The sequence below is a fragment of the Erinaceus europaeus genome, chromosome 17, assembly GCF_950295315.1.
Source record: "Erinaceus europaeus chromosome 17, mEriEur2.1, whole genome shotgun sequence".
NCBI lineage: Eukaryota > Metazoa > Chordata > Mammalia > Eulipotyphla > Erinaceidae > Erinaceus > Erinaceus europaeus.
In genome coordinates this window covers 4,864,058-4,887,931 of record NC_080178.1, presented here as the reverse complement: position 1 = coordinate 4,887,931, position 23,874 = coordinate 4,864,058, and the positions used below count along the sequence as shown (strand labels likewise).

The 23,874-nt window shown below is 52.5% G+C and overlaps 1 protein-coding gene across 3 annotated transcripts in view; it reads right to left on the bottom strand.

The window, feature by feature from the left end:
• The window catches only part of MACROD1 (mono-ADP ribosylhydrolase 1), a 117,488-nt gene extending 106,555 nt beyond the window's left edge, over positions 1-10,933 (bottom strand). Inside the window, exons 1-3 of one of the 3 annotated variants that reach the window (XM_060176174.1) lie at positions 10,549-10,933; positions 1,099-1,200; positions 241-354 (exon numbers count right to left, since the gene is read on the bottom strand). In XM_060176174.1, the coding sequence (XP_060032157.1) occupies positions 241-354; positions 1,099-1,200; positions 10,549-10,801 (469 nt within the window). In that variant the 5' untranslated portion in view covers positions 10,802-10,933. The remainder of the gene's footprint in view (positions 1-240; positions 355-1,098; positions 1,201-10,548) is intronic. The other 2 variants (XM_060176173.1, XM_060176175.1) reach the window with 2 other exon arrangements.
• Between the last annotated feature and the right edge of the window lie 12,941 nt (positions 10,934-23,874).

The window sequence follows — 23,874 nt, the reverse complement described above, 5'->3', positions numbered from 1 at the left end:
TGTGGCCCTCAGCATGGCAGGTGGCGACAGAGACAACACCAGCAGCAGATGCCTCTGCCCAAGGGCTCCCCAAAACTGGGCCATTCAGCCCCTCGGCAAGAAAGGTGCCAGCGGCACCCCCACCCACCCACCAGCCAGTGACTGGCCAGACCTTAGTGGGACAATCACCATGTGTGGGGGGGCTCCATCTGGCCCCCCCAGTGTCCCCTGGCTCCCGGCACGGCTGTCTGCCTCACTCACCCGCGTTGACGATGGCGTCCACCTCCAGCCTGGTGATGTCTCCCCGGAACAGGGATAGCTTCTCATTGAGCTGCTTGTCCTTCTTGTACTTGGGCTCCTCCACCTTGGTCACCCCTGGAAGTGGGGGGCCGGGGTACGGTCACAGGGCATTCCCGCCATCCGCCTTCCCCAACCCTGGCAGGGAGGGGTGCCTGGTAACGAAGGCCCACACGATAGGAGCCCCTACTGTGTGCTCACCCCCCCAGCCCATGTGAATGAAGCACCTGTTGTGTGCATGACTCTCCCATTGGTTGAGCCCCTACTGTGTGCTGCAGAACCTCAGTCCATGCAGATACAGCACCTACTGTGTGCTACGGCACCCCCGGCATGTACAGATGAAGCACCTGCTGAATCTGTAGCTCCAGCCTACATTAAGCCCCTACTGTGTGCATCGGACCCCTTCCCCGCTACTTAAACACCCACTGTGCATGTGCGGGGGGGGTCCCCAGTCCACACTGACTAAGCGTCTGCTGGCGTGGTGCCTCTCACTAGCTAAGCCCCTACGTGTGCGGTGGGGAAGCTGTTGATTGAGCAACTGCCCATCATGTCTGTGTGTGAGCTCCCCAGATGTCACCAGTGAAACACCTGCTGTGCACATCCCACGGAAAAGACACCAACACCATCACTAGGCCTGGTGTGTGCGGTAGTCCCATCCCCTCACTAACTGTGGTCCACCCACAGGGGCTAAGCACCTACTGTGTGCTGTGGCCGGGGAGCCCCCTGCCTCTGTAAGGAGGTAGCGTGTGGCCAAGGCCGGCAGCTGGCAGCATCACCCTCCCTCCCCCTGCCCGTGGCCACCCCAGAGCCCCCAACGCCTACCTTTAGCGGCCTCCTTCCACGTGGGGATCTTCTTGAGCCTGACGAAGTCCCGGCAGAAGTAGTGGTCCTCCCGCTGCTTGTCACTCAGGCCCTTCAGGAAGGCTGGGGGTTTTGGGGGGGGACGCCAGGTCAGCATCCAGAGCCTCCCCACGCCTCCCCACCCCTCTCCCTGCTCCTCCCCACCCTTCTCCACGGACACAGAGCAGCCCTGCAGGGCCACAGGGCTGGACACCACCCAAGGGAGGCCCCAGGATGGCTGTCTTGGAAAGTAAACTGAGGCACCCCCAGCCCAGCTCGGCCACTCTGAGACCATGCCTCACACCCTGGTCTCTCTCCTTCCGGAAAAATGTCCGGCCCACTCCCCCACGCTCAGGTCACGCCATAACCCAGTCACCTCCTTGGTCACCTCTGGCCTTGAGGTCATTGGTCTGGAGGCAGCAAGGCCATATGCCCAGCCGGGGTGCCCAGTGAAGGGCAGGGCTGGCATCATCCCCGTTTTCAGATGAAGAAGTGGGGTGGGGGGAGGGGTCAGAGACGCTGGAGGCCACATGTGGTCACAAGCCGGTGTGTGAGTAGCCAAGTCCCCCTCTGGCCTTGGCCCTTGACTGGGTGGCACCAGGCAGAGGGGCATGGGGCACCCACCACCACCACCACCCAGGGCTCTCCTGGAGGACGGTGCAGGCTCACAGCTCGAGGGCTCCCCCTGCTGGCCCGAGGCTCCCTGGGTGCCCAGCCCATTCCTTACTCCACCCCCCACCCCCAAGTGGAGGGGTGCCCCCACCAGCCTCGGGAGGAGGGAAATAGCTCCTCCAGAGGCAGGAACTCTGGGGCAATAAAGCCCTCCCCCCATGCCCCCCAGGAGTACTTGGCCCGAGCAAGCCGGTTCAGTCCCGTGTAGTCGCTGCACCAACCCCCACACACAACTGCTTCAACCACAGCTCAAGCCAGCCTCCACGTGGTGCTGGGGTATAGCACCCCAACAAGCAGACAAAGCCGGAGGCGCAGCGGGAGAGACCCAGGCTGCCAGGCCTCGCATAGTGGGGCCATGTGACCATGTGAGGGAGAAGGGAGAGGAGGGCCCCGGGACTCAGGGGTGGGGGCACAAGGCTTGTTAAGCACTGGTTCTGCCTGACAGGGAGGGGTGGGGGCGGGGGAGGGGGGATGCAGCTCACTTTAAGAGCCCAGGACTTCGTGCCTGAGCTCCCAGTTTCCAGAGCTGAGCAATGCTCTAGTCTTTGCCTCTTAGAAAATAATCAAAAAGGTTTTTTTTTAAAATATTTATTTATTTATTCCCTTTTGTTGCCCTTGTTATATTGTTGTAGTTATTACTGTTGTTGTTATTGATGTCGTCGTTGTTGGATAGGACAGAGAGAAATGGAGAGAGGAGGGGAAGACAGAGAGGGGGAGAGAAAGATAGACATCTGCAGACCTGCTTCACCACCTGTGAAGCGACCCCCCTGCAGGTGGGGAGCCGGGGGTTCAAATCAGGATCCTTGCGCCAGTCCTTGCACTTTGTGCCACCTGCACTTAACCCGTTGCCTTACCACCCGACTCCCACAAAAAGATTTTTTAAATAAATAAGTGAAAGACTGGGGAGCTGGACGGTAGCACACTGGATTAAGTGCACATGGTGTGAAGTGCAAGGACTGGCACAAGGATCCCGGTTCGAGGCCCCGGCTCCCCACCTGCAGAGGGGTCACTTCACAGGCAGTGAAGCAGGTCTGCAGGTGTCTATCTTTCTCTCCCCTCCCCCATCTCCCCCTCCTCTCTCCACTTCTTTCTGTCCTATCCAACAGTAACAACAGCAATGACAACAATAACAGTAACGACAACAACAAGGGCAACAAAAATGGGGAAAATGGCCTCCAGAAACTGGGTTCATAGTGCAGGCACCAAACCCCAGCAATAACCTGAAGCAATGAATAAATAAATAACCAACAAGCTAGCTCTCCTGGATAGTATGCCTGCTCTGTCATGCTTGTGACCTGGGTTCGAGTCCTGCCCCCACTGCACTGGGGAAGCTTGGGTGCTGTACTGTCCCTCTCTGTCTCTCTAGCTCGAAAAGCTTTTTTTTAATTAATTTATTTATTGTCCCTTTTCTTACCCTTGTTTTTTATTGTTGTTGTAGTTATTGTTGTTATTATTGATGTTGTCCTCATTGTTAGATAGAACAGAGAGAAATGGAGACAGACAGACACCTGCAGACCTGCTTCACCGCCTGGGAAGCGACCCCCCCCCACAGGTGGGGATCTGGGAGCTCGAACCAGGGTCCTTAACACAGGTCCTTGCGCTTTGCGCCACATGCGCTTAACCCGCTGCGCCACTGCCCAGCTCCCAGCTTTTTTTTTTAAGTGTAGAGTTTTTCATCTTTATTTATTTATAGGATAGAGACAGCCAGAAATCGAGAGGAATGGGGAGATAGAGAGGGAGAGAGGCAGAGAGACAGACCTGCTTCAACCACTTACAAATCTTTCCCTGCAGGTGGAGACTGGGGGCTTGAACCCGGGGTCTTGCACAATGTAACATGTGCATTTAACCAGGTGTGCTACTACCAGGCCCCAAGAAAAGCTATTCAGGATCAATGAAGCCGCCACTTAAGACCATAAACAAACAAGAATAGGCCTTGCAGTCAGAGACACAAGTGAGAGGCCCTGGATTTGAACCCTGCGCACCACCTGGGAGCACCACACACGGCGAGGTGATGCTGCTGTCTCTCTGTCTCCTCTCTCTGTCTCTGTCTCCTCTCTCTGTCTCTCTGTCTCCTCTCTCTGTCTCTCTGTCTCCTCTCTCTGTCTCTCTGTCTCCTCTCTCTGTATCTCTCCGTCCCTGTCTCTGTCTGGGATTAAAGGCATGTAGTGGGAGTTGGGCTGTAGTGCAGCGGGTTAAGCGCAGGTGGCGCAAAGCACAAGGACCGGCATAAGGATCCCGGTTCGAACCCCGGCTCCCCACCTGCAGGGGAGTCGCTTCACAGGCGGTGAAGCAGGTCTGCAGGTGTCTGTCTTTCTCTCCCCCTCTCTGTCTTCCCCTCCTCTCTCCATTTCTCTCTGTCCTATCCAACAACGACAACAACAATAATAACTACAACAATAAAACAACAAGGGCAACAAAAGGGAATAAATAAATAAAATAAATATTTTAGAAAAGGGGGTCGGGCGGTGGCGCAGTGGGTTAAGCGCACGTGGCGCAAAGCGCAGGGACCGGCGTAAAGATCCCAGTTCGAGCCCCTGGCTCCCCACCTGCAGGGGAGTCGCTTCACGGGCGGTGAAGCAAGTCTGCAGGTGTCTATCTTTCTCTCCCCCCCTCTCTGTCTTCCCCTCCTCTCTCCATTTCTCTCTGTTCTATCCAACAACAAAGCAACGTCAACAATGGCAATAATAACCGCAACGAGGCTGCAACAACTAGGGCAACAAAAAGGGGGAAAAAATGGCCTCCAGGAGCGGTGGATTCATGGTGCAGGCACCGAGCCCAGCAATAACCCTGGAGGAGAAAAAAAAAGAAGGTAAAGACACGTAGCCTGGCAATAACCAGAAGTTAGGCCCCCATCTTTGTCATCTGTTAACTTTGAGCCAGATGTCACTCCCCCTGGAAGGCCTTAGCATAACCAAACACTGTTGCCCCCTCTGGACCTGAGCCTGAATGTCCCCACCAGGACACAGGTCGGGACCCTGCGTGCTTCTGGCCAGGGTAATATGGAGTGAGTCCAAGGACCCTCACAGAAAACCATCTGCAGATGAGTCCACCTAGCTGTCCTGGCCTCAGAGACCTGCCCACACACCCCAAGCCAGCAAAGCCCCAAAGACAGTCCCGGGTCTCCAAGCGGGTCTCCTGGCGAGGTCGGCATGAGGAACGTGGTGTCTGTACCCACAGAGCAAGGCTGCTGGCCTGGCTGGCCTTGATGGCCACCTCCTGCTGGGTCCTGGCTTCTTAAGGACCAAGCAACAGCACTTTGGGAACGAGAGCCATCGGTCACTCTCAGCCTCACACGTCACTAGGGTGCAGTCCTCACTGCCTCCCTAAGCCAGAGAATCTTCCAGAAGCCCCTGGCACTGCATACCTGCCACACCTCTTTCTGCAGAAAGGCCAGATGCAGATTTTTTTAACTTATTATTTTTTCCTTTTTGTTGCCCTTGTTGCTTTATTGTTGTCTGTCTTTGTTGTTGGATAGGACAGAGAGAAATGGAGAGAGGAGGGGAAGACAGAGAGGAGCAGAGAAAGACAGACACCTGCAGACCCGCTTCACCGCCTGTGAAGCGACTCCCCTGCAGGTGGGGAGCCGGGGGCACGAACCGGGATCCTTACGCCGGTCCTTGCGCTTTGCGCCACCTGCGCTTAGCTTATCCCGCTGCGCTACCGCCCGACTCCCCAGATGCAGACTTAAAGTACAATTGAGTTTCATTCTCCACAGGAAAGATACACCCCTCAAACTCCTCCGCCAGTCTCCATGGGGTGGCGAGGGTTCTGGCTCAAGAGATGGGTGTTGGAAAGTGGTGTTGGCAGTCAATTTTGATGGCGGGGCCTGACCTGGGACGTGGCTCTCGGCAGCTCCCGCGCCAGAACCATAAAGTGCAGGCGGCTGGAAACCCAATGATGTGTTTTAGGAAGTGTCTTTATGGCAGGAGAAGGCACTCTTCCAAGGAAGTTCAGGCTCTGGGCACATTGATCACCTGTGCCCACTGCCCCCAGGGCCTGTTGCCCAAGCTGAGGGATCCCTGTGCCCACCCAGGGACACTGGGACCGGCCGAGGTGGGTTCCCCAAAGGACAGACCGGAAGAGCAAGGCCACCATCTGGGTTCAAAGTCAAATCTCAGAAACCCCCCACTTTGCACGAGACCCCCAGGCGGCCAGCCAGAGCCAGCCAAGGCCAGGCTGCAGGAGCACCCAGGGTCTGGACTCTCGAAACCACAGGGGACACAAGATTCTAGGGGCCCGGTGTTGTCGTAAAGCCTCGGGCTTGATCACCAGCAACCTGGGCAGCACCACAGACAACACCAAGGGCGCTCGCTCCATGGATGGTGGAGCAGGGCTGCAGGGTCTCTCCCCCTCTCTGTCTTCAAGTAGAGATCCTCAGTTCATCCCCAGGTGCGTGATTAAAGGAAATTGGGGGGTGGGGGGGAGGCAGTGGAGCGCCCTCTAGAGCTCACATGTTAGATCATAAGCAAGGACCCAGGTCAAGTCCCCCAGTCCCCACCTTTGGAGGGGAGGAACTTCGCGAGGGGTGGAGCAAGTCTGCAGGTGTCTCTTTATCTCTTTCCTTCTCTCTATCTCCCTCTCCCCTCTCAATTTCTCTCTGTCTCTATCCAATAATAAAAAAAAGATAAAATAAAAATATTAAAAGAGAGGGTGTAAAGGACTGCTCAACTCTGACTAAAGCTGGTGCAGGGGGGTGAACCTGCCCTCGTAGGTCTGAATGGCTTCTGATGTGAGCCTGCACAGCCTTCGAGTCTACTACTCTCGGACCATTCACCAGGTGAGGAAACCGAGGGCCAAGGTGCTCGTGTCTGATAGCACCAGTGCGTGGGCTGACACAACTCCTGGGTACACCTAAGACCCCGACCTGAAGTCCCCTCATGCCCATCTGGCCTGACAGCAGAACTTTCTCCAGTAACTTCTGATAAAGGGCATTGGGGTGGCCGAGCAATTAACCCGGCTCCTGGCTGTGCCAGGGACCTGTGCCGTCAGAGCCTCGGGCACACACGTGTGTTGTGTGACACTGTGCTATCTCCCAAGCCAACACCTGCTGTTTGAGGTCACTAGGTGTGGGGGTATTTTGATACCCAACGTAGCTATCACAACCCAGAGGCCTTCTGTCAGTACCCACCCTGACAAACCACAACCCAGGTTCAAGTCCAGCCCCTACCGCATTGGAAGGAGCTTCGGGGTACTATTCTCTCTCTCTCTCCCTCTCTCTCTCTGCCTTTATTTTTATTTCTGCCCCCAGAGTTATTGCTGGGGTTTGGTGCCTGCACTATGAATCCACTCCTGGAGGCCATTATTATTATTATTATTATTATTATTATTATTTTATTTTTATTTTGAACAGTATAGAGAGAAATTGAAAGGAATGAGGAAGATGAGAAGAGGGGGAGAGAGAGGGGATAGATAGCGCAATGGTTATGCAAAAGAGACTCACATGCCTGAGGCTCTGAAGTCCCAGGTTCAATCACCGCACCACCATAAGCCAGAGCTAAGCATTGCTCTGGTTTAAAAAAAAAAAAAAAAAAAGAGGGAGAGAGAAAGACAGACACCTGCAGACCTGCTTTATCACTTGTGAGATGACTCTCCTGTAGGTGGGAAGCTGGGGGCTCAAACCTGGATCCTTGTGCTTCGTACTATGTGCACTTAACCCAGTGCGCCACAGCCCAGCCTCTGTCTCCGCCTCTTTTGTCTTTGAAAAACACAGTGGCTATGCAAAATGACTTTCATGCCTGAAGCTCCAAAGTCCCAGGTTCAATCCCTAGCATTACCATAAGCCAGAGCTGAGCAGTGCTCTGGTTAAATAAATAAATAAATACTCTGGCTCAGGAGATGGCATGGTGGATAAAGCATTGAACTCTCCAGCACGAGGTCCTGAGTTCAATCTCTGGTATCACATATGCCAGGGTGATGCTCTGGTTTTCTCTCTCTCATAATTTAACAAACATTTTTTAAAAGCCAGCCTGGGGGGCAGATGGCAGCATACCTGGCAGAGCACACGCATTACTACGTGCAAGGACCCAGGGTCAAGCCTCCGGCCCCCAGCTACAGGGAGGAAGCTTCACAAGCAGTGAAGCAAGGCTGCAGGCATTTCTTTCTCTCTCCCTTTCTATCTTTCCTTCCCTTTCAGTTTCTCTCTCTCTCAAAAATTAAACAACTAAATTAAAGGTCAGCCTGGAAGGGGCCAGGTGGTGGCGCACCTGCTTAAGCGCTCACATTACAGGGCTCAAAGACCCAAGTTCAAGCCCCTGGACCCCACCTGCAGGGGGAAAGCTTCATGAGTGGTGAAGCAGGACTGCAGGTGTCTCTCTGTCTCTCTCCCTCTTAATCATCCCCTCTTCTCTCAATTTCTCTCTGCCTCTATTCAATGATAAAAAAATAAAATAAAATAAAATAAAATAAAATAGACTTTCAAGGGAGCTCTGAAGTTCCACGTTCAAACTTCCACACCACTATAAGCCAGATCTCAACAGTGCTCTGGTCTCTCTTTCTCTCTCTCTCTCTCTATCATTTTTCCTGTATCTCTCTCATAAAAAAAAAAAAAAGTCAGCCTGGAGAGGTCAAGCCCTGGAGGTGACAGAAAGGAAAAAAGAGAAAAAACAGTGGTCTGAGAGGCGGTGCAGTAAATAAAGCACTGGACTCTTTTGCTTGAGGTCCTGAGTTCAATTCCTGGCAGAACATGTACCAGAGTGATGTCTGGTTCTTTCTCTCTCTCCTTTCTCACAAATAAAGAAATAAAATCTAAACACACACACACACACACACACACACACACACACACACACAAAAACACTGACTAGCAGGACTGGAAAGGTGGCTCAGTGGGTTGAACACAGGACTTGCATGCAAGGGGCCCTGGCCTCACAAATAATCTCTTCCATTGATTTTTTTTTAAAATGTATTTAGTAATGACAGTGGAGAGAGACAGAAAAACAGAGCCTGATTCTGGCAGATGCAGTGCTAAGATACTTCATGCCTGTGCTTGAATCCAGTGCGGCACCCACCCCCTTCCAGCCAACCAGCCTGGGCAGGTAGCCCTGTGGGGAGTGTACTGAGGGAGAAGTCACCCCGAGGGGCACCACCCAGAAGTGGGAGTGGTTGCAAGTGTGGCTGGAATCCTGGGAGAAGAGGCACCACCCAGGGATGGGAGTGGTTGGTTATAGGTGTGGCTTGGAAGGTGTAAGGTGAGTTTTCAGTTTAAAACGCAGAAATTGAGGGCGGTTTGGCTTTTTCCCTGGACTACCATGTGACCATCAGTATGTAAGCCCCCTTTTCTTTCTCCTTTGCCCTCTCTCTCTCTCTGTCTTTCCCTAACATGTTTTGTTTTCAGTAAAAGTTTAATTTACCTGAATAATAATGCCCTCTTTTCAATTCTTTGTTGGGAAAAATGCGTGACGAACTTTGGGAATGGGGGAAGCAAGCGTCGGCCTTCCTGCCCCCCCTCCAGCCCCCATAACTGTATGACACCCAGGCATGAGGCCCCGGGTTCACTCCCTGGCGCCGCAGATACCAAATATCGGCTCAACGCTCTGATCTTTGATCATCCGTCTCATATTAAATGGACGTTTATAATATTTCATTGGGTGAATGCAGGGAACCCCCAGTTCCAAGCAGACAACAGCCTTAACATGGAAGGGGGTCAGGGGGTGGGGCTGGCACCCACCAGTGAGTGGCCCCCGCACTCCTTCCAATCACCTTGGGGTTACTGGCTTTATTTATTTGTATTTTGTTGTTCGTTCAGCTGTTGGTGGTGCTAGTGACTGAACCTGGGACCCTCCCTGAGCCTCCGGTGTGAACGTCTCATGCAGAACCACCGTGCTGTGGAGGAGAGGCAGGGACGGCGTCCCGCAGCTCCCACTCCCTGCCCAGGGCGCAACAGGGTCACCACGTGCTCACCCCGCCAAGTGCGGATCCTGGGAAGCCCCGCCCCCGCCCTAGAGGCCCCGCCCCCAGGCCCGGCGCGCCGCCCTATTGGCCGCCCGCCCGGCGCCCCCTTCCGGCCCAGCCAATGAGCCGCCTTCGCTGCGCTTTTGAAAGCGGAGCCGGCCCGGCCGCAGCGTCACAATGCATCCCCGAGCCGCCCCGAAGGGCAGGGGCAGCTGGCCGGGTCCCTTTCCTTTGCGGCCCAGGCCTGGCCGCCCGCGTACCCAGCTCATGCTCCTGAGCCCTGGGCTCGGGGCGGGGCTCACTGCCATTACTGGACACCGCGCCCCATCTCTCCTCCGCCCCCCTGCCCAGTGTCCCCAAGCGCGGGACAGAAACACAGTGGCCAGAGGCCAGCGCTGAGGGCAAGAGGCCAGCGGTCATGTGACCCGGAGGCCGGCCCCGGGGGGGGGCTCAGCCTGTCCTGTTTGGGTGGGGGGAGTGGACACACTCTGAGCCCCTCAGGTGGGCCGCCGGCCCCAGGACTGTCCCCTCTGCCCATGCCACCACCGACAAGCCACGTCCTGCAGAAAGAAGGCAGCCCGAGCGCACACTCGGTGACCTTGCGCGCAGGGCTCGGCCGGCCTCAGTTTCCCCCCTGCCCAAGCGTCAGGTGTCAGTCCTGGGGTGGGGGTGGGGGGCCTCCGGGGTGCTCTGCGGCCACCCTGCTCGCTCGGGCCCCCTACTGGACCTGGTCCGGGGCGAGGATTCGTTTCTGGGGGGCGGGGGGCGTAGCTGCGAGGGGCTCCGGCGGCAGTGGCTGCCGGCCCGGTGCTGTCGGTCCGGGGGGAGCCCCGCCGGGGCCCCTGGCGCCCCCGCTCGGCTCACACTTACATTTGGCCTCCTTCCAGTCGGTGCAAGTGCTCAGGTCCACCTTCGCCGCCATGGCCAGGGGGGCCCAGGTGCGCACCCCGTCCGCGCGCCCCTTCGCCGCCGCCCCCCAAGCCCCCGCCGCCGCCGGGGGCCGCGCGCGGGGGCCGCACAGAGGGGCGCGGGGGGGCCGGGCGGGCGCCGGGGGGCCGGGCCGGGGGCGCGGGGCGCGGAGCAGGGGCGCCAGGCGGCCGGCGACTCGGCCTTGCGGGGACATGGGCAGGCGGCGCGGCGGCTCCCCGCCCACTTGGACTCTGTCCGCGGTGCTCGGAGGGCGCCGCTCGGCGACTCGGGGCGCTGCGTGCCAGCCGGCGGCGACCTGCTCCCGAGCCGCGGGGAGGCGCGGACACACCGCCCCCCCCCCCGCCCGGCGCCGCTCGGCACCCTGGAACTTGTAGTCCGCGCGGCGGGGCGGGGGTCCCCCACTCCCGTGCACCCCCGAGCACCTCGGGGTCTCGCCCTGACCGGCTCTTCTCGCCACCCCCGCACCCCCCGGACCGCGCCCCCCCGCACCCCTCTGGGGCCGGGTCCATCTGGGACCCGCAGGACCCGCCAGTGCGGCCACTTCTGAGCCCCGGCCCGAGGGGGCGGTGGGGGGGAGGCGCGGCTGGAAAAAGCTGGGGAAAGGGGGTCGCAGAGACGTGCCCGGGTGCAGAAATCAGGACAGCTTATTTCCTTTTTTATTCTACTCCTTCCCCTTCCTTCCTTCCTTCCTTCCTTCCTTCCTTCCTTCCTTCCTTCCTCGCTTCCTCTCTTCCTTTCTTTCTACCTTCCTTCCTTCCTTCCTTTCTAAGACAAAGAGAAATATAGAGGGGAGGAGGGGGTGATAGAAAGATAACTGCAGACCTGTTTCACCACTTGTGAAGCTTCCCCACTGCAAGGGGCTTCGAATTCAGGTCCTTCCGTGAGCACTCAGCCAGAAATCCCACCACTTGACCCCCTAAAGCCTGTCTTTAAGGCTTAAATATACATATTTTTAAATTTATTTAATAGGAGAGACACAGAGAGAAAGACCAGAACTCTGCTCAACTCTGGCATCTGGTGGTGCTGGGGATTGAACCTGGGCCTTTTGGTGCCTCAGGCATCAGTCTTTTTGTTTGTTTATTTGTTTCCAGGATTATTGCTGGGGCTCAGTGCCTGGACCACAAATCCACTGCTCCTGGAGGCTATTTTGTTCCCTTTTCTTGCCCTGGTTGTTTATTGTTGTCGTGGTTATTATTGTTGTTGTTAGTGATGGTGTTGTTGTTGTAACAGAGAAATGGAGAGAGGAGGGGAAGACAGAGAGGGGGAGAGAAAGATAGACACCTGCAGACCTGCTTCACCGCTTGTGAAGCCACCCCCCTGCAGATGGGGAGCCGAGCTGGGGGCTCAAACCCGGATCCTTACGCTGGTCCTTGCGCTTTGCATTTAACCCTCTGTGCTAACACTCAACCCCCTGGGATTTTTTTTTTTTTTCAAACAGTGTATGGCTCAATTCTGGCTTCTGCTGGGGATGGGACCCAGGACTGCCTGTGTGCAACCCCGTATGGCTACTGCTATGCTGTTTCTCTATGTTATAGATAAAAAATAAAATAAAGCTTTATTTATTAATGAGAAGAGTGAGGGGAGACAGAGACCCAGAGAATCACTCATCACATGCAATGCCAGGGGTGAAACTCAGGACCTCATGCTTGAAAGTCTAACCCTTAGTCCCCTGTGTCACCTCCTGGGCCACCATAGAGGGCATTTTTTAGCCTTGTCATCCTGGGGTGTGGTGACCTCTTGCCACTTCTTTCCTGAGCAGTAAATTAGGACTCAGACAGGCCTGAGGTCTGACTGTACAAACACATCCCCCGCCCCGCCCCTTGCTCCAGCCTTCAGGCACTGAGTGTAACAGTCATCCTGCCCAGGTTGTGGTGGCTGGCTCTGGAATTAAGCAGAGAGAGAAGGAAAAGAGGGAGCCGGAAAGAATAGGCCCAGAGTCCCTGACTCTCCACGTAGCCTGGCAGAGCCTGCACTCGCTCTACAGAAAGCCACACAGTTCCAAACGCAGGTCAGGCCTGGGGCCACCTCACCACTGACAACTTTTCCACTAGCTCAGTACAAGAAAAACCTTGCCAGCAGCCAGAGCACCAGGGACTCGGTCCACTTGGCTCTCATCGTTTCATGCCCCAGTAGCTGGACAGGTGCACGGCCCACCACCATCAGAAAAGCCCAGCCAGGACTGACGTGTCCACATCCACTCGTGGGACAGCAGGCAATCACAGGAATGTCACTCATTCCCAAAATGAAACGCTGTGCCACGTGACCACACGATTTGAGCCTCAGGCACTTCTCTGGTTATGGACGAGTTACTGGGCACAGGGTCACGCTCCCAGCTGGAAGCTCCTCTACCCTCTGGGGTAACTGGAAAGCGCCCACACTCCTTGGCTAGTGGCACCACCTCCCTCTACCCAGCTGGCAGGGGGACACCTCTCTCCCATTCCTCTGAGAACTGACCCTGCCGCTCCCTGCAGCCATTGCCAAGGACCTTGGGGTAAGAGTAGATCTGCAGAATAAACTATGAGAACCTTCTACTTGAGGTCAGCTGTTGAGCAGTCTTACTCCCACTTGCCACCTTCACTCCACTTTGCTGTGCTGGGTCATATGTCCAGGTGCTGGGGGTCAGGGTGTGGACATCTGTGGGGAGGAGTCATTCTTGTGGTTTCTTTTCTTTTTTTTTTTTAATTTTTTAAAAGTTTATCTTGTTTTGCCTTTTGTTGCCCTTTTTTTTATTGTTGTAGTTATTATTGTTGTTATTGATGTCGTTGTTGTTGCATAGGACAGAGAGAAATGGAGAGAGGAGGGGAAGACAGAGGGGGAGAGAAAGACAGACACCTGCAGACACCTGCTTCACCGCCAGTGAAGTGACTCCCCTTCAGGTGGGGAGCCGGGGGCTCGAACCGGGATCCTTACATTAGTCCTTGTGCTTTGTGTCACGTGTGCTTAACCTGCTGTGCTACTGCCCAACTCCCCATTCTTGTGGTTTCTACACCCCAGAAGGTCTGGGGAGGAGGATGCAAAGAGAAGCAGGTCTTTCATGTCCCTCACTCGTGAGCTCCATGCCCTCCCTGGCCAGGCATTGAAGCACCCTGTTCACACCAGAACCGCTGTCCCAGCCCTTGCATCTCTTTGCTGGGATGCAGATCTGCTTCCACATGACTGCCAGGCTCCAAAAGTTTCCAGCTATCACCCTTCTGTGGACCAGGGACTGGGGCACCCCCCCCCCCCCCCCACACACACACACACACACACACTACATTCCAGCTGGGCATGGTAGCACACTTGCAACTGGGCAAAGCAGGATCTCTTCCTGGAAGTCCTTATTTATTTATTCCCTTTTGTCCTTATTTTATTGTTGTTGTTATTGATGTCGTCATTGTTGGATAGGACAGAGAGAAATGAAGAAAGGAGGGGAAGACAGAGGGGGAAAGAAAGACAGACACCTGCAGACCTGCTTCACCACCTGTGAAGCGACTCCCCTGAAGGTGGGGAGCCAGGAGCTCGAACTGGGATCTTTACGCAAGTCCTTGTGCTTTATGCCACATGTGCTTAACTTGCTGTGCTACCACCCGACTCCCTCCTTTTTTATTTATTATCTTTATTTATTGGATATAAATATAAACAGCCAGAAATCAAGAGGGAAAGAGGGGAGGGGTGATAGAGTGGGGGAGAGAGGGAGAGAGAGACCCCTGCAGCCCTGCTTCAACACTCACAAAGCTTTCCCCCTGCAGGTGAGGACCAGGGACATGAACCAGGGTCCTTGTGCATTGTAACATGTGTACCCAACCAGGTGCACCACCACCCAGCCCTTCTTCTTGGAATTTCAGTTGGGCTTTTTGGAATAGGGAAAATTTTGCCCGGGTGGCAAAAGTGTCAAAGGCTCCGAATATGTGGGATCTTCTGGGGAGCAGCTGGGGGGTGGGTAGTAATCGAATGGTGGAGAAAAAGAAATGAGGCAAAGCCTTGTGTATAAAAAGAAATTAAGGGGAGTTGGGCGGTAGCACAGCGGGTTAAGTGCAGGTGGCGCAAAGCGCAAGGAACAGCATAAGGATCCCGGTTCCAGCCCCCCTCTCGCCACCTGCAGGGGAGTCGCTTCACAGGCGCTGAAACATGTCTGCAGGTGTCTGTCTTTCTCTCCCCCTCTGTCTTCCCCTCTGTGGGTCTGATCTGTGCTTGAGCATGGCTGACGCCCCCCGGAAGTTTGTCTGTCAGTCTCACGTTGGCATGCCAGCCTTGTGGCAAGAGTACGCGGGGGAATTCCAACCTTCCTCGCAGTCTCGCCGTCACCCACCCCTCCCCCCTTTCTGGTGGGCTTCGCCTTCCTGACATTTCTATTTCCCTGTTCCTGCACCACCATCCAGACCTTCTCATCGCCTTGCTCTCTTTTCCCTTATAAGGAGATACTGGTCTCCTTGGCCAGCTGGCTGCTTCCCCTGCACAGCTGCCCCTTTATAAACTTGTAACTGCGACAATAAAGCCGATGCGCTCCCCGCAACGGGACCCTAAAGAGGTCTGTGTATCGTCCGCTGCCACGATATGCTGGAAGACCCCGGTCCCCCCGAGGAACCCCGACATCCAGCACCCAATGTGGGGCACCCCGACACCCCTCCTCTCTCCATTTCTCTCTGTCCTATCCAACAACAACGACATCAATAACAACAATAAAACCAGGGCAACAAAAGGGACTAAATAAAAGAAAAAATATTTTAAAAAATTAAAAAGAAGTTGAGAGTAAGAACAGAAGGGAAGGGAGTCGGCCGGTAGCGCAGTGGGGTTAAGCGCACGTGGCGCAGAGCTCAAGGATGGGCATAAGGCTCCCCGCCTGCAGGGGGGTCGCTTCCCAGGCGGTGAAGCAGGTCTGCAGGTGTCTGTCTTTGTCTTCCCCTCTCTGTCTTCCCCTCCTCGCTCCCTTTCTCTCTGTCCTATCCAACAATGACAACAATAATAACTACAACAATAAAACAAGGGCAACAAAAGGGAATAAATAAATATTAAAAAATAAAAAACAACAGAAGGGAAAACACACAGCAGAACTTGGACTGGGTTTGGTGTTTTGCACCAAAGTAAAGGACTCTGGGGTGGGAGTGGGGTTCAGGTCGGGGAACATGATGGCAGAGGAGGACCTAGTGGGGATTGAATTTTTAGGTGGAAAACTGAGATATGTTGCACGTGTACAAACTACTATGTATTTTTGTTTTTTAAAGATTTTATTTATTTATTAATGAGAAAGGTAGGAGGAGAGAGAGAAAGAACCAGACATCACTCTGGTACATGTGCTACCAGGGATTGAACTCAGGACCTCATGGCTGAGAGTCCAATGCTTTATCCACTGTGCCACCTCCCGGACCACACAAACTACTATATTTTACTATTGACCAAGAACCATTAATCCCCCAATAAAGAAATTAAAAAAAAAAAAAAACCTTCATACATGAGGCTCCAAAGACCCAGGATCCATAAGCCAGAGCTGAACAGTGCTCTGGGTGTGTGTGTGTGTGTGTGTGTGTTTATCATTAAAATAAATTAGAGCAGGGGAAATAGCATAATGGTGATGCAAAAAGACTCTCATGCCTAAAGTTCCCAGGTCTCAGGTTCAGTCCCTAGCACCACCATAGGCCAGAGTTGAGCAGTACTCTGGTTAAAAATTTAAAAATACATACATGTTTTAAAAATCAATTAATTAAATTAATTTATTTTTATTTTATTTCTTTGCCTCCAGGGTTATTGCTGGGGCTTGGTGCCTGTACAACGAATCCACCACTCCTGGAGGCCATTTTTCCCATTTTGTTGCCCTTGTTGTTGTTACTATTACTGTTACCATTGCTGTTGGTGTTGCTGGATAGGACAGAGAGAAATGGAGAGAGGAGAGAGAGACAGAGAGGAGGAGAGAAAGATAGACACCTGCAGACCTGCTTCACCGCCTGTGAAGCGACTCCCCTGCAGGTGGGGAGCCAGGGGCTCAAACTTGAATTCTTGCACCGGTCCTTGTGCTTTGAGCCATGTGTGCTTAACCTGCTGCACTACTGCCCAGCTCCCTAGATTAATTTCTTAAGAGTTTACTTAAGGACTGTGGTAAAGAGAGAGAGAATGGGGTATGGACTGAACTGCCAACATCCAAATCCAGCAGAGAAACAATTAGAAAAGCCAGACCTTCCACCTTCTGCACCCCAAAAAGTATTTCGACGCACACTGCCAGAGGGATAAAGAATAAGGACGCTTCTAACAAAGGGGATGGGACACAGAATCCTGGTGGTGGGAACTGTATGCAATTTTACTCCTGTTATCTTACAATCTTGTTAATCATTATTAAATCACTAATAACTTTTTTTTTGCCTCCAGGGTTATTCCTGGGGCTCGGTGCCTGTACAACGAATCCACCGCTCCTGGAGGCCATTTTTCCCATTTTGTTGCCCTTGTTGTTATTACTATTACTGTTACCATTGCTGTTGGTGTTGCTGGATAGGACAAAGAGAAATGGAGAGAGGAGGGGAAGACAGAGAGGAGGAGAGAAAGACAGACACCTGCAGACCTGCTTCACCGCCTGTGAAGCGACTCCCCTGCGGGTGGAGATCCGGGGGCTTGAACCGGGATCCTTACTCCGGCCTTTCCGCTCTGCGCCACATGCGCTTAACCCGCTGAGCTACTGCCCGACTCCCTAATAACATTTTTTTTTAAAAGAGAGAGTGCCAATAGTTTGCTTACAGCAGCCAAGGGCCTCAACAGGCATTTTGTGAGACTTCTGTGAGGGGGGACAGAGACAGATATATTTAATTCTGTGGAGAACGGAATGGCGGTCAAATGTTCAAGCCACAAGTGTCTCTGACTTGATAAGGGGTCCAAAGGAGGCCAGGAACGCCCACTCTTCCTTCTTCTTCTCTGGCTTCGGCCCTTCTGTGGTGCCCTGCTGGTCAAGGAGGCCTATGGGCAGCTCACTGACAAGATGGCTGCCGGCCTCTTGACACAAGTGCCCCCATGTTGGATAGTTACACATTAGCCGGTGGAGGATTTGTGATATTTGAGACAGGTTTACATGCAGAACAATGCTGTCTGAGGGGCTGGGCAGTGGCACACTCGGTTAAGCGAACATAGTACTCTGTGCAAGAACCTGGGTTCAAGCCCCAGCTCCCCCCCTGCAAGAGGGGCTCTTCACAAGCAGTGAAAGAGGTCTGCAAGTGCCTGTCTTTCTCTCTCCCTCTCTGTGTCCCTCCCCACACAATTTCTCTCTGTCTTAGCAAATAAAATAATGGAAGGTAAAAAAAAAAAAAAGGGCGGTGGGGGCAAGCGGTAGCTCAGCGGGTTAAGCACACATGGCGCGAAGCACAAGGAGCCCGGTTTGAGCCCCGGCTCCCCAACTATATGGAGGTCACTTCACAAACGGTGAAGCAGGTCTGCAGGTGTCTGTCTATCTTTCTCTCCCCCTCTCTGTCTTCCCTTTCTCTCTCGAGTTCTCTCTGTCCTATCCAACAACAACCACCACCACAGCGACAAAATGGGAAAAATGGCTGCCAGGAGCAGTGGATTTGTAGTGCCAGCTCTGAGCCCCAGTGACTTGAGGCAAAAAAAGAAAGAAAAAGAAAAATGCTATCTGCTTCTGCCTGTTTTTTTTTTTTTAATGTTTATTTACTCCCTTTTGTTGCCCTTGTTGTTTTATTGTTGTAGTTATTGATGGCGTCGTCGTTGGATAGGACAGAGAGAAATGGAGAGAGGAGGGGAAGACAGAGAGGGGCAGAGAAAGACAGACACCTGCAGACCTGCTTCACCGCCTGTGAAGCGACTCCCCTGCAGGTGGGGAGCCGGGGGGTAGAACCGGGATCCTTAAGCCAGTCCTTCTGCCTGTGTTTTAAAAGATAGCCATTGGAATTAATACTATTTATTTTTTCTTTTTTTCTCCCCTCGAAATCAGTGCTTGGCCCTGGCTCATAGTGGTGTGGGGGACTGAAACCTAACAGTCTGGAGTCGGAGGCATGAAATCCTTTTATATAACCATTATGCGACCTCCCCCACCCATACTACTTATACCACCTACACTCCACAATACTACTACTTAAACTTGTAAAGTTTTTATGAATCTATCAGTAGCATTCTATTTATAAGTGGCTCGTTTTTGTATAAAATAACAATCATGTTCACCCAGCCTCTGATGAAGATTTAATTACTCACAGGTTCAACAGATTAAATTCTAAAAGGGACTTTCAATTAAAAACATAGGTAATTAAATTTCCTCCTGGATTTTAAACTACAGTTTAGAGCTGAAAGAACTGGTCCCCTTACATGCCTTGGATTTGAAACAAAAGAGACTTATGCTTGGCCCAGGTGACTCAGTGGGTTAAGCACTGGACCCTTAAGCATGAGGCCCCAAGTTCGATCCCCGGTATCACATGTCCTAGAGTAATGGTCTGGTTTTCTCTCTTCCTCTCTCAAAAACAAGCAAATCAAAAAAGGGAGCCAGACAGTAGCGCACCAGTGCACTTGGTTGAGCAAGCGAGCTACTATGCACAAGGACCCAGGTTCAAGCCCCTGGTCCCCACCTGGAGGGAGAAAGCTTTAGGAGTGGTGAAGCAGAGCTGCCGGTGTCTCTCTGTCTGCCTATCTCTCCCTTCCCTCTTGATTTCTATCTCTATCCAATGTGTGTGTGTGTGTGTGTGTGTGTGTGTGTGTGTGCGCGTGTGTGTGTGTGTATTTGTCTCCAGGGTTATTGCTGGGGCTCAGTGCCTGCACCATGGATCCACTGCTCCTGGAGGCCATTTTTTCCCTTTTTGTTGCCCTTGTTGTTGTAGCCTTGTGGTTATTGTTGATGTCGTTCGCTGCTGGGTAGGATAGAGAGAAATGGAGAGAGGAGGGGAAGACAGAGAGGGGGAGAGAAAGAGAGACACCTGCAGACGTGCTTCACAACCTGTGAAGGGACTCTCCTGCAGGTGGGGAGCTGGGGGCTCGAACCGGGATCCTTACGCCGGTCCTTGCACTTTGCGCCACCTGCGCTTAACTTGCTGCACTACCACCCGACCCCGTTAAACATATTTTTAAAAAATAAATAAAGAAGATGTCTATATTGGGAGTCCTATCCAACAACAAACGACATCAACAACAACAATAATAACTACAACAATAAAAACAATAAGGGCAACAAAAGGGAATAAATAATTTAAAAAAACAAGGGCAACAAAAAGAATAAATAAATCTTTTTTTTAAAAAAAATGTATATATCTAATGAGAGCTTTTTCTTCTCTACAAAAAAAAAAAAAAAAAGAAGAAGGTGGTCCGGGAGGTGGCGCAGTGGATAAAGCATCGGACTCTCAAACATGAGGTCCTGAGTTCAATCCCTGGCAGCACATGTACCAGAGTGATGTCTGGCTCTTTCTCTCTCCTCCTATGTTTCTCATTAATAAATAAATAAATAAAATCTTTAAAAAAAAAAAAAGGGCCCAGGCCGGGGAGATGGCTCAGTGGACAGAACAGCTGCTGGCATAAGGGAGTGTGGGTCCCTCTGCGCCACTATGTGGGAACCATGGAGACAGTCACTCCTCAGAGAACGGACCTAGTCTGCTGTGTTTAGTTGTAACAACCCCAGCAAACTAGCCCAAACTCCCCATCCCAATCCAGAGAGGTAACATAGTCCATTAATTTACATTATTTTTCCTTTGATAAGACAGAGAAATTGAAAGAAAAGAGGAAGATAGAGAGGGAGAGAAGGAGAGACACCTGTAACACTGCTTCACCACCTGCGAAGCCTCCCCTGCCAGGCAGGTGGAGAGTGGGGGATGAGACCTGGGTCCTGCAGAAAGGGAAGTGCACACTATTTCTTGGTCCCACGAGAGGTACGACCTTTAGCCGACAGCTGGGTCTCATTCTAGAGTTTTCCGTGCGTATCACTTAAGTGCCAAAAGAAAAGAAAAAAATTAGTGGGGGTTGGGTGGTGGAGCACCAGGTTAAGTGCACATAGTACAAAACGCAAGGACCCGGGAGTCGGGCGGTAGCGCAGCGGGTTGAGCGCAGGTGGTGCAAAGCGCAAGGACCGGCAGAAAGATACCAGTTCGAGCCCCCGGCTCCCCACCTGCAGGGGAGTCGCTTCACAGGCGGTGAAGCAGGTCTGCAGGTGTCTATCTTTCTCTCCTCCTCTCTGTCTTCCCCACCTCTCTCCATTTCTCTCTGTCCTATCCAGCAACGACAACATCAACAACAATAGCTACAACAACAATAAAAGAAAGGGCAACAAAAAGGAGGTAAATAAATAAATATTTTTAAAAATGCAAGGACCCACACAAGGATCCTGGTTCAAGCCCCTAGCTCCCCACCTGCAGGAGGGCCACTCAACAAGCAGTGAAGCAGGTCTGTAGGTGTCTTTCCCCCCCCCATCTTCACCGCATCTCTCAATTTCTCTTGGTCCTGTCCAATAAAATGGTGGGGAGGGAGGACTGACTGCCAGGAGCAGTGGATTCATAGTGCCGCACTGAGCCCCAGCGATAACCCTGGAGGGAAAAAAAGAAGAAGAGGATGAAGAAAAAGAAAGAAAAGGGACTAGTGGTGGTGCACCTGTTTGAATGCATGTGTTACAATGTGCAAGGTCCCCAGTTCAAGCCCCTGGTCCCCACCTGCAGGAGGAAAGCTTCAGGAGTGGTGAAGCAGGGTTGCAGGTATCTCTCTGTCGACCCCTTCCTCTCAATTTCTGGCTGTCTCCATCCAATAAATATAGATAAGACAAAGAAAAAAAAAGCCTGTGGGGCTGGGGGGTCGGGCAGAGGTGCACCTGGTTAAGTACACCTGTTACCATGCACTAGGGCCCAGGTTCAAATCCCCAGTCCCCAGTTGCAAAGGAGAAGCTTCATGAGCCGTGAAGCAGGGCTACAGGTATCTATCTCTCTCTCCCTCTTTCCTCTCAATTTCTCTCTGTCCTATCAAATAATAAATAAGCAAAAAAAAAAAAATTAAATCAGCCTAAAACCACTACCTTTGTTGGACAGATGTGAGTGTGAGGGTACAGTAAGCCTGGTCTTGTGACCAGGTGATACCAGAGAGTTCCACAGTCTTCAAGGAGAAATGACAGGAACCCATGAGTGACCTCAGGTCCCGTCAACCATCATCCACCAAGGACGCAGGAAGGACAGTCCAGTCCACTCCACCTGGGTCTCTGAGGACCAGGTAACGGGGAAAATAAACTAGTTCATGGCCTTGCTCTGTCCCTCCAGGTAGCGATCACACCAGGACAGGAGACAAGTGACTCACCCTACTTGGCAGAAGCCACTGCCATCCCTCCCACGCACACACTCACACGCTCATGCACTAACACACACATTCACACACACTCACACTCACACACTCACAGGTATAAAATCTCCACATGGAGCCCCAAACCCAGCAGCGCCTCTCCCTGAGCTTCCTGGGGGCTGCTCCCAAGCCCCAGTTCTTCCCAAACTCAAGTTCTTCTTTTTTTTTCCCCTGCCTCCAGGGTTATTGCTGGGGCCAATCCACTGCTCCTGGAGGCTATTTTTTTCCCCCTTTTGTTGCCCTTGTTTTTTTTAATAGTTGTTGTGGTTATAACTGTTGTTGTTATTGATGTCATTGTTGTTATATAGGACAGAGAGAAATGGAGAGAGGAGGGGAAGACAGAGAGGGGGAGAGAAAGACAGACACCTGCAGACCTGCTTCACCGCCTGTGAAGCGACTCCCCTGCAGGTGGGGAGCCGGGGGCTCGAACTGGGATCTTTCTTGCGCTTCACACTGTGTGCGCTTAACTAACTGTGCTTGACCCCTTCAGGTCCAGGTTTTTTTTTAAATTTATTTATTTATTCCCTTTTGTTGCCCTTGTTGTTTTATTGTTGTAGTTATTATTGTTGTTTTACTGCTGTAGTTATTATTGCTGTCGTTATTATTGTTGGACAGGACAGAGAGAAATGGAAAGATAAGGGGGAGACGGGGAGAGAAAGACAGACACCTGCAGACCTGCTTCACCTCCTGTGAAGGGACTCCCCTGCAGGTGGGGAGCCAGGGGCTTGAACCAGGATCTGTTCAAGTTTGTTTTTTAAAAAAATGTATTTATTTATGAAAGAGGAGAGGGGAGGGGAGGATCAGAGCACCACTGTGGCACACGTGGTGCCAGGGACTCTAACTCGGAATCCTCGGAATCTCAGGCTTGAGGGTCCAACTCCTTTGGTACTAACGCATCTTCCTGGGCCTTTTTTTTTTTTGCCTCCAGGGTTATCTCTGGGGCTTGGTGCCTGCACTACAAATCCACTGCTCCTGGAGGCCTTTTTTTTTCCATTTTTGTTGCCCTTGTTGTTGTATTATTATTGTTGTTATTGCTGTTGTCGGATAGGACAGAGAAATCAAGAGGAGAGGGGAAGACAGAGAGGGGAAGAGAAAGATAGACACCTGCAGACCTGCTTCACCGCCTGTGAAGTGACTCCCTTGTAGGTGGGGAGCCAGGGGCTTGAACTGGGATCCTTGTGCTTTGCACTATGTGTGCTTAACCCGCTGCGCTACCACCCGGCACCCTGCAAAAGATTTTCACATCTGAAGCTCTGAGGTCTCAGGTTCAATCCCCCGCACCACCTTAACCCAGAGCTGAGCAGTGCTCTGGTCTTACTCTCTGTATTTCTCTTTCAGGAATAGATTCCTGAAAATAATAAATAATAAAATGAAGTCCTTTAACAATCTAAGTTTGGGAGCTGGGAAGTAGCGCAGCGGGATAAGCACACATGGCACAAAGCCCACAGACCTGTGTAATGATCCAGGTTCGAGCCCTGGCTCCCCACCTGCTGGGGGGTCACTTCACAAGCGGTGAAGCAGGTCTGCAGGTGTCTGTCTTTCCTCTTCCCTGTCTTCCCCTCCTCTCTCCATTTCTCTCTGTCCTATCCGACAACAATGACAGCAACAACAACACGGCAACAAAAATGGGGAAAAATGGCCTCCAGGAGCAGTGGATTCGTAGTGCAGGCACCGAGCCCCAGTGATAACCCTGGAGGCAAAAAAAATCTAAGTTAGTTGGGATCCTGGCAGTGGCACACCTGGTCGCGCACATGTTATGATAAACTGGCTTCAACCCTCCAGTCCCCCCACCTGCAGGGAAGAAACTGCACAAATGGTGAAGCAGTGTTGCGGCTGGCTCTCTCTCTCTCTCTTTCCTCCCTCCTCTTTGACTTCACTCTGTCTCTATCAAATAAGTGGATGAAGAAATAAATTAAATATCTTTAAAATCTAAGTTTGGGGCCCAGTGGTGGTGCACATGGTTGAGAGCACACATTATAGTATAGTCCGCAAGGACCAAGTTCAAGC